This window comes from Gavialis gangeticus, unplaced genomic scaffold (genome assembly GCF_001723915.1).
Source record: "Gavialis gangeticus isolate Ggan-Ray unplaced genomic scaffold, GavGan_comp1, whole genome shotgun sequence".
Taxonomy (NCBI): domain Eukaryota; kingdom Metazoa; phylum Chordata; order Crocodylia; family Gavialidae; genus Gavialis; species Gavialis gangeticus.
Genome location: NW_017728994.1, coordinates 60088274 through 60102261, shown reverse-complemented (window position 1 = coordinate 60102261; position 13988 = coordinate 60088274). Strand labels below are relative to the sequence as shown.

The following is a 13988-nucleotide window of genomic DNA, read 5'->3' as shown; positions in this document are numbered from 1 at the left end:
GTAAAAAAAAAAAAAAAAAAGACAAATAGGTCCAAATAATACACAGAAAAAGCACAATTTTTCCATTAAGAAGTATATCAAAAATAAAATATTTCTGTCAACAAAACTACAAAAAAGTAGGGTTTTTTTTTTAATTGCTATAATCTTTGACTGATCAAAAATATGCAATTAACAATATTTGACAGCTCCATTGACTGGTTTGCAAACCCTAGACTCAATACTTTCCCAGGTAGGCCTTTTTTAAGAATGGGATATACAGCAGCAAGCTCTCTAAAGCTAGAATTATTGGTATTTATGGATTCAAATATTTATCATACTTCATTAAGCTGGTAAAGAAAGGTTGAAGTCTGAAAGGGAACCTGCTATGCTGGAGACATCCATTTCTTCGTTTCCCCACCACATCTTTTGCAGTGGTTCATAAGTAATAGTTGTACACTGTCAGTGGTCTTTGCTCCATCATAACAAAATAGAGAATCCCAGTATGGTAGAGCCCAATTCTTGTGAGATACTGGTTTTCAGCTTTAAAAAAAGGTGGGGGAGAGGGGTTAAAAATAATCGACATTTGTCGAATCCCACTTTGAACTGGTCAGAAGAGCAGTTCTCAAAAAAATATCTTACGAAAGCCAAACTTTCTTAGCAGCTTTGTCATCAGAACAGATGGGAAACTCGGGAGTACGGGTGCAGTTTCCTCTTCTTCGATATTACAGAACTAACAGACCAGCCCACAACCCAGCCATTTTGTCCTGTGTTTTCAAAATGTCAAATTTTGTTAATTGATTCCAGGCTTTTGGGCCCAGAGTCATAATTCGGAATTGGATTTCACAAGGGACTGTAAACCATCAAAGCAGATGGCAGAAAGGCTCTGAAGGAGTATTAATAGAGTGCAATTAAATTTACAAAACCTGCTAAACCTAATGCAGTTAAGAAAGGATCATTTCATTTTTTTCCTACCACTTCCAACAGAGCCATTTTTGCTAGCACTTTTACTAAAGAGTGCTATGTACTTCAGCTGGCTAACGAATAGTCTGCTATGAAAATGAGGCCTGTTGTTTCCTTTTTCTTTTTTGCTGTCTAAACAGCATAGGTCAGGCTCCTTCATATTTTGGTTAGAGCTTCTAAGCTATTGGGCAATATCTGTTCTCCAGCATAGTCTTTTAGCAGTCATTAGAAACATGGAGATTCGGAAATATTTTCCCTGATCTTCCCTCTGCGTTGTAATGTAAGGTAGGAGTTTCAAAAGAGACCACAGTGTGATTTTAGTTATGTGACTTTCTTAAACACCTTTGAAGATCTCAGCAATAAAAATTTTCTCTTGCAATATACAGAGCTGCTTAACCTAAGGTCCTGCTGTATATAAGCTAGAGGAAGTGAAATGTATATTGCTCACTTTGTTAAAAGATCCTTTGCTTAGTTTCCGTCCGATAGCTCCTTTATAAGCATGTGATCCTTTTCTTCCTGAAATATTACTGTTAAATACCTTCACGTATTCTTAGTAAATCCTACCTGAATGACAGACCCAAACAGCTTTTCCACCAAAGTTGTTTCTGACGGTATGAAAGGGGATGACGACATTTTTTTTAAATGGTGCAAAGGTAATGCTCTTTAAAAAAAAAATTAACTTTTTAATTTTTAGCAGAGGTATTCTATATCAAGAAACAATATAGAGATCTCAAGCACTGAACTTTGGTAGGCATTTCAGATAACATCACCTATTACTACATTTGGATTTTTTTTGTACTTTTGGGTTGGTGGATGAGTAAACAATGAAGCTGCAGTGAACTCCCAAATTTTGTGAGTTTGGACCTGAAAATAATGATTTTAGCAATAAAATACAGCAAGTTCAATAAGGCTCTCCAAGTTAATAAATTATTGTCTTTTTAAATTTAAAAAGCTTTATATATTTCAACTATTTGAAGATTGTTTAAGAAAAATGATCTGTGAAAAGTATGGTTTTAGTTTTCTTTGTAGGCCAGGGATAGGCTTCAAGAGTCTTATGGGCTTTGAGTTTAAATTGAATGCCTTAATAAACTTATAAAACAGATGCCACACAGAATCACTCCAAATACGTTTTTCTTATCTACATAATACATTTGTTCTACCTTATCTAACTCCAGACGAGTTCCATGTTTGGCTGCTGATGGTAACAGCTTTTATAATTACTATTATGTGTTATGCCCAAAGCGGAGGTCTAAGAAGAGATTGATTCAATATTTCTTTCCAGAATGTTTCCCAATAAGGGGGACAAGTCTACAAAGTTTCAATATTAGGGTGTTGTTAAAGTGACCCCACTGGCACCCTGTTCCTTCAAACTTACATTTGTTCAGTGTGTCTGTAGCTCAGGGCTGGGATTACATCAATATTTTAAAGTAATGGGAATCTTATACCTCCTTCTAATGCAGTCATGGTACAGTCTTCAGAGTTTGTGAGCTCTTATGAGTTGCGAGTTCCTTTTACCCATTGAATAACTGGTTTGTCAGATGGTGTGGTCCAAAGATTTTGAGATCAATGGATGCCCACATAGTCGGAGCATTAATCCAGTTATATGCTTCATTTCATGGTGCCTGTTTTTATAAATTTTATTTTATTAATATATGATCATCACTAACTGCTGAAACCATAATGTCAGGGAGTTACTATATTTAATAAACTGTACCATACTTTTTTTCCAGGCAGAACTAATTAAAGGGAACTTACAAAGTGTTGGACTCACTCTGCGCCTAGTGCAGCCTAAAGAAGAAATTGGAGGACATGTTGTTGTTGAAACCGTTACACCAAACTCACCTGCAGCAGCTGCTGATCTCCAACGGGGTGATAGACTTATAGCTATTGGAGGTAAGTAATCAAATCTTTTATTTAAAACAACACAGGCATCTGTCTTTATTGAATGGCAGTATACAGTTCTATTCAACTAGACTGTCACAACAGAGCAAAATCAATCTGACCCCTATTGATACACTAGCATTTCTGTACTTATGTCCCCTTGAGGAATATAATTTAAGACCCATTTTTGCATATTAATATCTATTTTTTTTGTTTTTTATATTAAAAAAAAATGTTGAAGAAACATTTCAAGTGTCATACTGTAACAGTCAAGAAATGGCAGGGGGGTCCCCGTTCATTTTCTTCTGATAACTTAAAGCTGCTTAGCGTGCAAGGAAAATAATATTTAGAGTCAGAGCAGTAAGGTTGGACGGTTGTCTGATCCAGCCGTTGGCCAGAGGCAGGATCATCCCTATCCAAATCATCTTATTCATTGTCTAACTGCTCAGTCAACCCAGACACACAGCACAAGACATAGCACCCCAATTTGATACAGAGAAAGCAGGGGGAACATAGTGCCAATATCCTGCTGCTGCAAAGGTTATTAAAATACACTTGAGAAATCCCAGGTATAGGGCCATGCCTACAGGAAGGTGAAACTCCCCAAGGTCCATGCTAATTTGACCATGGGGTAAAATTTATTTCCTGACCCCAAATATGGCTATCAGTCTGACCTTGTGTGAAGGGGCAAGATGCTGTAGCTAGGAACCTCTGTTTAAATCTCAGCAGGAGCGTTGGTGCACCCCAGTCAAAATCCCCAGCCTTGTTTCTGAGGAAAACGTAGCAGTAGGAGGGGAAAAAATTCCCTCCCAGCTGCATGTGACGACCAGCAAAGCCCAGAAGCATGGGAAATATACCCATAGTTGAACTTAGGCATAGCTACGCCTAAACCATTCCCTGACCAGTACCTATCCAACTTCTTCTTGAATACCTCCAGTGATGGAGAGTCCACACCTTTTCTAGGCAGTCTGTCCCACTGCCTCCCACTTCTAACAGTGAAGAAGTTTTTCCTGATATCCAGTTTAAACCTACTTTGCTACAACTTCAAGCCATAGGTCCATGTCCTACACTGCAGCAAGAGAGAAAAGCTGTTTTCCCTCCTCGTTCATGGCAGCCTTTTAGGTATTTGAAGACTGCTGTTATGCCCTCTCAGGTGCCTTTTTCCATCCTGGCAAACGTAAAAGTTTTAGCTCTAAAGTACTAACCTGTTAGACCTTTTCTTTTCCAATTTAGGAGCTGAAATAACATGTAAGCATTTAACATTATGCCCCTAAAAATTCTGAGCATTTAGGCCAGTGATGTCTATAAAATCTTAGTTGCTGCATAGAAACTATAATGTACTCTTGATTTTTGTGTAAAATTCCCAGACTCATTAGGAATCCCAATGTGGATTGAGGCACTTAGGCTCATATTCCATAATTAAAAATGAATTCAACTTCTCTGGGTTCACTTTGACACCTCTATCTAGATAGATTTACGGGGGTTTTGTCCAGAGTACTCTGTTTGTAAAGGATGTTCATATGTTGATCCTGGAAATCTTTGTTTTTGAAAACTTAAGCTGGAGTTTCAGGATACAGCAATAGAAGAGGAATATCAGTGGGTAGGAAAAAGGGCAACAAAGAAAAAGAAAGTATTAATATGGATGAAAACAGTAGATGGATATGAAGGACAGTCAGTAAAAGTTAGTGTTTAACCTAGCTAGTCAGCAGAATATGTTCAGTAAGGAATGGAAGTGTTTATATACCAATGCAAGGAACCCAGATAATCAAATGATGGGACTGACTTCCTGTGTAGCATCTAACAGTGGATATATGGGGAATAACAGAAAAATGGTAATAGCAATCATCACCAAAATATTACTAAATTCAATAAAACTATTCGGGATAGAAGTTAGAAGTAGTAGCAAAGGTAGAAGTACTATCATAGTAGTGCTCCTTAATGATTATAGTATAATCATAATACAGACTAAAGATATAAGAGGACAGAATGGATGAAACAATCTGGGTCAAAATTATTTTAGGAATGAATGATAAAAGCTGATTCAAGAAAAATGTTTAGGATACGAAGGGAGCTATGAGGAATGGAAGACAAGATTTATAGTAAGGAGAACTGTCTTGGAGATCAAGAAGTATGGGGATAAAGAAGTAGCAACAGTCAAGGTGAATTAGATCTTACAAAGGATATTAAACTAGAAAGAAAAGGCTTGATAAGACGTACAAATACAGAGAACATTGAAAGAAGAATTCGGGTTGTTATTTTGTAAGGATTAGAGATGACCTAGCTACAGCCCAAACAATGAATAAATGTTTGGCCACAGCTTTCAGTAAGAATGATGATGCAGCATGTTGAGGCAGTAGTGGGGCAGCTAACTGGAATGACAGTATGGAAATGCAAATGCCATCATTGACATGGAAGCAAAACTAAAAGACTGATGCATTCAAGATGACAGTGGAAACGAGCCAGTCTCATCCCAGGATTATGAATTGGCATATGAAATCATAGTCTGAACATAAGCCATATGGTTGGAGAATAGTAAAAGTAGTTACCTACATCTTAAAAAAAAAGTAAGCCAGGCAATTACAGGCTTATTTTTCTAAAACCTGGCATAATATCGTGATACAAATTTTGAAGGAGTGGATAACAAAAGCATGGGGGTAAATGGATAATAGGATAAAATGCAACACAGGTTTGCCAAAGGTAGATTGCAACAGAATAACCTGATTTTTTTTCCTTTGGTAAAACAACTGATTTTCTCCAGAAAGGAAATCTCATATATCTAAAGGTTAGTAAACATCTGATATAGTGCAAAATAAGAGTTAACTAGTTAAGCTGGAGAAAACAGTCGTGTGCAGTAGTGTAAGGTGGGTAAGGAACTAACTAAAGGGGAAATGGCAACAGGTAGTATTGAAAGGGGAAATTTCAAGTAGGAGAGAGGTTACTAGTGGAGTTCCTCAAGGACTGGTTTTGGGACTTACCTTAATCTTTTCATTAATGACATTGACTCATAAAGATAGGAGGCACTGTGATAGAAAGACCAGGACATCAGAGAGCAAAAATGATTTTGAGGTCTATAGTAACAGAAGTGGGATGAAATCATAGAAAAGTAGCACTGGAAAGGACCTCCAGGGGTCATCTAGTCCAGCTCTCTGCCTGAGGCAGGATCATCCCTATCCAAACTATCCTATGCAATCCATAATCTAATCGCTACATGAGACTACTGTCAAGTTGTCCAGCTTGCAAGGCTGTACAGTTAGGGACTAATGACAAGAACTTTTGCTCTTGAAAATCTTTCTGCTGACTTGCAGCTAGAAGTGGGTCATGCAAATGCCCTGCCAGGAGACATTGCCAACCCCACCTTATAGCTGCTTTCAGTGATACAATTACTAAATATTGCAGAATTGAATTATTCACGTACTGCTTTTTGGTCACTTATATAAGGGATTTTTTTTTTCCTTTTGAGTTTGCTAATTTTTGTTTTTACTTTTTACCTAGGTGTTAAAATCACCTCAACTGTTCAAGTGTTAAAGCTTATCAAGCAGGCTGGTGATAGAGTTTTAGTCTTTTATGAGAGGCCTGTGGGTTATAATCAGCATGGTGCAGCACTGCAAGATAGTTTTGCACAGTTAGAGGAATCTACTTTTTCGACACACCAAGAAGAGGACCAAGTTAGTGTTTCAACAGATGCTGAGAGCAAAGACTTGGATTCTGAATTTGAAGACTTAGCATGCGAGATAAAATCACCTGAGCTGATTGAAGAGATTCCAACAACCCAGAGTCCTAAACGTTCAGTAGTAACATTTGCTGCTAAACCACTTGGAACTATATCTCCAATTCTAAATCGCAAGTTACACTTAGGAAATTATCAAACAAATTTAAAAACTCAACCAAAAGATGGAGCCAAACCGTTAGCACCCAAAAGTTCTGAGAGCCAAGACCCAACACAGCAATCAGTCAGACTGCCACAGGGATCCAGTGCTAAACCTCCTGTCCCACCGAGACCACAGATTAAACTGACTTTGTCTTCTAGTGAAACTCAAATAGAAACTGGTGACATATCTTCTGAAAAACCAGAGAGGCCTCCTCCACCTGTACATAATGGAGATAAATGTTCAGAGAAGATAACAAAAATTAGTGATCAGGTAGAAGACCCAGCGCTATCAAAAGTAACAGCTGTACCAAAACAAGAAATATTAAAAGATACAATTTTAGAAAATGCGCGTGGTTCTAAGGATAGTGGAGACGATCAAGTATGGGAATCGCCCGAAATTCCATATCGCAACCGACAAGGTAGATGGGCAAGGACAAGAGCATCCTCATGTATATATGAAGTGGAAGGCTACCATAAGTACCTTAATGTTGCACTTTGGTGCAGAGACCCTTTCAAAATGGGTGGGCTTATCTGCTTAGGACACGTAAGTATAAAACTTGAAGAAATTGCTTTAGATTGTATAGCTACATCATCCATGGAATACATCAGAACGTTTAGACTAGATGCCCCTGCACCCAAAGCTGCCGTCACTAGAACTGCATTGCGCAATTTGACAGTGCATAAGGGATTCAATGAAAAGTTTTGCTATGGAGATGTAACTTTGCACTTCAAATATTTAAAAGACGGTGAAGCTGAAGATTCAAGCTTTCTGCTGGAACAAGAACGGGAATCTAACTCGGAAGAAGAAATTCATGCGCTTCCAAAAGAGCATATGTATCTGGGACAAATGGTGTTTACTGAAAACAAGCATAACTTTCAAGATACTCAGTTTCAGAATCCAACGTGGTGCGATTACTGCAAAAAGAAAGTTTGGACTAAAGCAGCTTCTCAATGCATGCTGTGTGCTTATGTTTGTCATAAAAAATGTCAAGAAAAATGTCTGACTGAAACTCCATTTTGTGTAGCAGCCGAAAGGAAACTCGATCGAACCATGGGAAGCTTTAAAACAGAAATCCAGGAAAATCAGGCTCCTGCTTCCTCTCGCATTGATTCAGAAAGCAAGTCTGTTAACAAAACAACAGGTTTAACAAGACATATTATCAACACAAGCACTCGTTTTTTAAATCTGCGGCAAGTCCCTAAAACTCGCCTCGCTGAACCAGGAACAGATGCCGTAGAGCCTTCTCCAAAGCACACACCAAACACTTCAGATAATGAAAGCAGTGACACTGAAATCAGTGGTTCAAATAGTCCTTCAAAACGTGCAACTAAATTAGCAAGAAAGGAGGGAGGACTAGATGACAGTGTCTTCATTGCTGTTAAAGAAATTGGCCGTGACCTCTATAGAAGTTTGCCTACAGAGGAAAGATTCCAGAAATTGGAGTTCATGTTAGATAAGCTACAGAATGAAATAGATCAAGAACTAGAAAATAACAATTCACTGCTTAAAGAAGAAAAAGAAACAACCGATGCAAGAAAAAAAGCATTAATTTCTGCTGCATTGATTAAATCAGCTGAAAGACTGCAGGCGCTTACACTGCTCATGATCCACTACCGAGCAGGTATTGAGGATATAGAATCTTTAGAAAATATATCTTTAGACCAGCAGTCCAAAAAAATGACTAAAAACACAGAGGAAACCAGCATTGCAGAAGAAATGGATCATGAAGATGTCAATCTGACAGAGGCTCCAACATTAAACAGCAGCATATCAGAAGAACCACATGACCCACCTCAATCAGCAGACTGATGCTTAGCCTTGAGAAGGATGGACTGAAAAGAATATTTTGCACTTAATCAAAAAACACATCGGAGCTTAATTAAACACTGGTATAATGTATACAGCCAGCTTCTTCACAGTTACTTGCCTGTGCAAGAGTATGGTTAGTAGAGGTTCTCTTCCAACAATACGGTACCACCATATTGTTAAACTGGCTGGTTCAAATTGTGTTAGAAGTACATTTTTGGGTTTATACTGGGAGTTTATTTTTAATAATTTATTTTTAACTTTTTCTAATTATGTAACCTTAACATTTCACGTTAATGTATGTGTGGTGTCTTTAGAGCATTATTGACACTTTAGTTTGTTTGTTTTTCTTTGAACTAGTGTTTTGAACAGGAAACCGCCAGGATTTCAAAATGTTTCATTTCCATCATGTGATGAAAAAGTTATAAGCTTGCTGCATGCCTAACCTGGTGACAACAGCAGTCATTAAGGGACCAGGTTTTGAAATTTTGATCATGGTGCATTAATATGTCTTCTAAATAGCTGTGTATTTTTTTTTGCCAAACACGGTGGCTTTTTGTCTATTATTAATATTTAGTTAAAAGTACCATTACATATCGCATTACTTGCTTTCCATACTTTGTTAAACACCCTAACTTGAAAAAGTCATGATTAGTCTGAAATATGGTCTTGTTATGCTAAAAAGCATCCCTCGTTAGACCTTTGGGATATTAAACATTGTTTCATGTATTCAATATGGACTGATGCTGCGTAGTAATTTTATGGGGAATATGCCAGAAAACGTAGCAAGTTTGTTTGTTTTAATTGAGATAAATAGCTGGCAGCAGCCTTATAACACACAAATCCTGCTGTGAAATGTAATATTTAACCTGCAAAAGGAAAACTGAAGTTCTCAGAAGCTGGGTTTTTTTTTATCCTTATCACTCTCTATGAAAGGCATGCAGCAACATTACTATTTCAAGAGGGTTTAATATTTTGCCACACATTCTAAGTGCAGAATAAATATGGGATTTGAACAGAATCAATAAATGCTGTGTATGTCAACACTTCTGGGATCATCAGATGTTGAAGAACTACATTCAGCCACTCAACCAGAAGAAATGCTAAGAGCAAAAAGACCAGGTTTAAAAAAAAAAAAAAAAAAAAAAAAAATCTTAAACTGCATACATCTCTCCCACTGGATTCAAACAAATATGTTCAGATGAGATAAGGAGGAATTTTAGCAAGCAGTCTGATCATGTGCTATATGTAAATTTTGGCTCTACGCATCATCTAACTAAATACATTATTCCTATTTATTATGAATTTCTTCCAAGTTTCATCTTAATACAGAAATACCATAATTTTTTATGTTTAAGTACTGTACTATGATATCACTGATTGTGGAATCAGAGGCGAAACTATTCAGTTAGACCACTAATTTAAACAATTTTTGGTGGGCAGCCACTAACATACTACACTGTTAAACTTGTCCACTATAAAATAGGGAGGCAAAAACAATAAGCAGTAGATCCAGCAGTAAAAAAATACTACTTCTATCTTTAAGTAAAGCTGTTACTTTCAGTCTTGCAACTAGTTGCACTTTTTTGTGAAGTATTTTCAGCAGTTGATAATTCTTCAGCTGACACGTGAAAACATTATCCATCCTATAAATACGCATGTATAACACTTCTTGAAATTCTACTTCAGCAAATAATAATCAAAAAAAAAAATCCCCCCTTACTGATTTAAAAGTAATTTAACCCATGCTTGATTTGAAATGCATAATATGTCTTTCTCATTGTTATTTTCTGGGTATCTTACCATTCATTGGTGGTGATCTGGATTAAATCTCCATCAGTGTTTGCTCATTATTGATTAGTATAGGAGTTTTCAAGTGTATCCAAGTACTTCATTTATACTGCCAGATGTGAAGGAGCTGCAGGAAAAAAAATGCAAATTTTGATTTCACAACACATTCAGGATTTTAAATTACATAAATGTACAATATAATGGATATGAGAAGCTGGATAGAATTTTCTTCATATAACATTGCTAATGATGATTGTAAGATATAAATTAAATGTAGTGCAATATTTTTAAATATGTTGAATGGGGTGGGGGTGAAATAGTTGTATTTTAGTGATGAGAAGGAAAACAAAACTCCTATCTGGCATTAACTACAGCAAGCGCTGGCTCTTGAGGGAAAAGTTGTAATACTACATTCCTGATGTACTCTTTGCTTCCATGCTTGACTGTAAATAGCTGAAAATAAAGAATACCATAGAAAACAGAATCTTGACTTAGTGCTATCTAGATAGGTGGCAGCTACACACGTTTATGGAAATTCTGCCTGATATGATTTTGTTGGCTATGACTTTATCATAAGAACAAGCTTTAATAAAATAGTTTTGCTAAATTACCAACTTCTTTGCACTATGTTATATTTAATATATTTGCATTACAATAGTTTATCATCGAAGGTATAATAACTGTTTAGGGAGAAATACACAAATATGCCCAATGTAGCACAACTGCAAAAACACACCACTACAGCCAGTGTTTTATTGCACGTTGGAAGGAGAGAGAGGCGCAGCGGTACAGATGTACAAAACTGTGCCAGTTTTCAGCACACATCCCCGTGGATGGGCAGGGTGATATAGCACAGCCAGTTGGCTCTGTGCTGCTTGGGTGTACCGTCCAAAAGCTCTGTGATGAAGTAGTACCTGAGGTCAGTCACAGCAAGGCCCCGCATGTTTGTGTGTCTGGCCCTTGGCTTTTAAAGGAGGAGTCTGACCCCTGTGGGCGCTTCTACACAAGACGCTATTGCGCAGTGGTTACTGTGCATTTATTCAGTACTTGTATAATCAAGTACTAAATAAATGTGCAGTAACTAGGGTATAGGAGTTTTCAGGTGATTCCAAGTTACTGCACAGTAGTGCTGGCAAACGCCTTTTAAGTGATGCGACTTCACAGTAGCTGAATAATAATGTGTAGTAGTGTATTAGCACTGTTAGCGCTGTGACACACCACTGCGCAGTCAGCATTTCACGTAGATGTGTCCCATGTCTCTCCGTAGGAGTCCCACACCACCCAGTTGCTTTGATTTTTTTTTTTTTTTTTGTAGCAGTGCCAACTTAGTTTATATTATTTTTTTTCTTCCCCAAGAAAAATGTAAAAACAATCAGTGAGCAAGACCTTCCACCTTTTCTTCTTTGATGCAAGTTCCTGTGTTTCATTTTACAGAGGTAAATGTTATCTAAACCTTGTGAACTTTTAAGCAGTAAATTGGTTAATGCAATTATTGAGTAAGCAAATAACACTTCACTTAATTGTCAATATTGTCTGTTAATTGACATTTAAATGATCGTGTTGTAGCACATAAGCTTCCAAGGGATGAAAAAGATTCTTTAGATGCATCCATTAAAATGAGATTAGAAGAAAAAGATATTCCTAGTGCAAAGTCAGTCTTCGAAAGCACTGTATATCTACTGCTGAAGTCCTTCATACCATTTCAGGGGTCTGTTTCCCCCTCCCTCCACTGATATTTTCTCACAATTCCCATTTATTTACACATGTCCATTCAGAAGAGAATAGTCTATGTGCCACACTACGTCTGTCTGTATTATTTATTTCAATAGTTGACAAAAGTTTGGATCAGTACTCAGCAACAGATAATTTGGGAGATCTTGTTTTATATTAGCAGGTTATGTGCAGACAGCCTTTCTCCTTGAGGTAAAGTGTTTAATCCCACTAGTGGAAAGCATAGATCCACTACATGAATTAAGTGTTGTTTTCCTGTGGATTAGGTGAAGTCCATCATACCTTCTTTCCATTTAGCACAAAAGATTTGGTAACCTTTTATCACATTTTATTACAATTAAATCATGATGTATTTTAGGTTGTATTTTTTTTATTTTTCTGGCATCTGAATGCATAATTATCAACAAAGAGATACTTGAAGTTTGATCCACAGCATTTCAATACTTTCTGAGCATACTATATACACTTTACAAAACTATATGTAAACACAGAATATCTACGCTATGGTCCATAAAACATCTGCTGTTACATGAAGGCACATTAAGATTCAGTTACAAATAAACCAAAATGCACACAACACTGGATAAAAGTGCACGTTGTTTTTTGTTGAGCGTTTGTTTTACTTCTGAAGTTTCTTTTCCTTGGTGCAGATGCGTAGCTTGATTGTTTACTGCAGTACTTTCTTTCCATTAGATTTAGCTTCATCAAATGATAATTTGAGGTATTGGAAACAAATTGTCTGTTCCTTTTCCATTATTAAGTGTAATTTATATTTTGACTTAATTTTCAAACAGACGAAACATAAACATGTCTAGGTATCTAGCCAACTATCAGCCTGAAAATCGAATCTGCTCAAAGCAACTATGGATGTTTATCATCTTACTTGTAGGACTCATGAATGAATACTGTGATTCTGCAATATCAGCTATTTATTAAACACCTTAAATGAATGTGTAAGTATCTAAAATAAAGTTTCAGAGATATGACAAAATAAAAAATCTGAATATAAAAAGGTAAATCTTATACATCAACCTTCTTTAATATACACTAGCTCTGTTATTATTGTTCCACTCCTAAAATTAAATATGTATATTCATGAATTCTCCCACCAGTGTAACCGGCTCGTGGGTTCAAACTGTATTAAAAATCAAAGTAGTAAAAGAAATGTACTGACCTGTGTGAACACAAATGTTTGGAAAAAAGTGGGGTATTTTTTTCCTCCCTACCCAGCGCTCTCACTGTGCCACCAGTTTTGTAAGCAGAGCTTGACTCTGGAGTCAGCAACAAGAAATAAAAACCTGGCACTGTATGACCCCAACCTACGCAACATTGCCTCGTCATTCTAGTCTGCGTGTGCCTGAAGGAGCACACTAACCCTAAAAAGGATCGCGAGGGGATAGCTGTGTCATCCTCAAACTTTTTTTTTTTCCAATCTGTGGAATAAATTGAGTTTTACTGACTTGACTTTGCCCCACCAATGACTCTAAGCATAATATGAAGTTTTGTGTGAAAGTGTCCACAAGTGAACTTTAAAAAAACTATATTTATATAGATTTATACTACACATTTAATCAAAAATATACTGTATAATATTTAATAAAATTAAATACATGAAGTTTAACACTGTTTATACAAACCCCTATAAAAGCTTTTTATTTTCCCTCTTCATAAGGCAGCAGTCTGCTTTATAGCCATCAGAAATTAATAATATACCTTTGGTTTCTTGACTATTTCACCATTAAAAGTACAGTAAAACTAAAACATATTTCTGGATGAAATGTTTCACATGAAACACTGCTTTTTGAACACCAAAATACTGGGTATGGCTCTGGGTATCATTCATCACTTTCAGACTCTTCATCGTCACCACCTATGGGATAGGACTGGATGTTGTTCTGAGTGTACATTTTTGTTTTAACTGGACAGTTGTGATCCATGAGTATTGCCTAAAAGAAAACAGAGCATAGATAT

The 13988-nt window shown here is 36.7% G+C and overlaps 2 protein-coding genes across 2 annotated transcripts in view; one reads left to right on the top strand and one right to left on the bottom strand.

The window, feature by feature from the left end:
- The window catches only part of PDZD8 (PDZ domain containing 8), a 127162-nt gene extending 116266 nt beyond the window's left edge, over nt 1-10896 (top strand). Inside the window, exons 7-8 of the mRNA XM_019502167.1 lie at nt 2670-2832; nt 6313-10896. Coding sequence (XP_019357712.1) covers nt 2670-2832; nt 6313-8498 — 2349 coding nt within the window. The 3' untranslated portion in view covers nt 8499-10896. The remainder of the gene's footprint in view (nt 1-2669; nt 2833-6312) is intronic.
- Nucleotides 10897-13434: 2538 nt separating this feature from the next.
- SLC18A2 (solute carrier family 18 member A2) overlaps nt 13435-13988 on the bottom strand; it is an 86004-nt gene continuing 85450 nt past the window's right edge. The window contains exon 15 of the mRNA XM_019502898.1: nt 13435-13963. Coding sequence (XP_019358443.1) covers nt 13853-13963 — 111 coding nt within the window. The 3' untranslated portion in view covers nt 13435-13852. The remainder of the gene's footprint in view (nt 13964-13988) is intronic.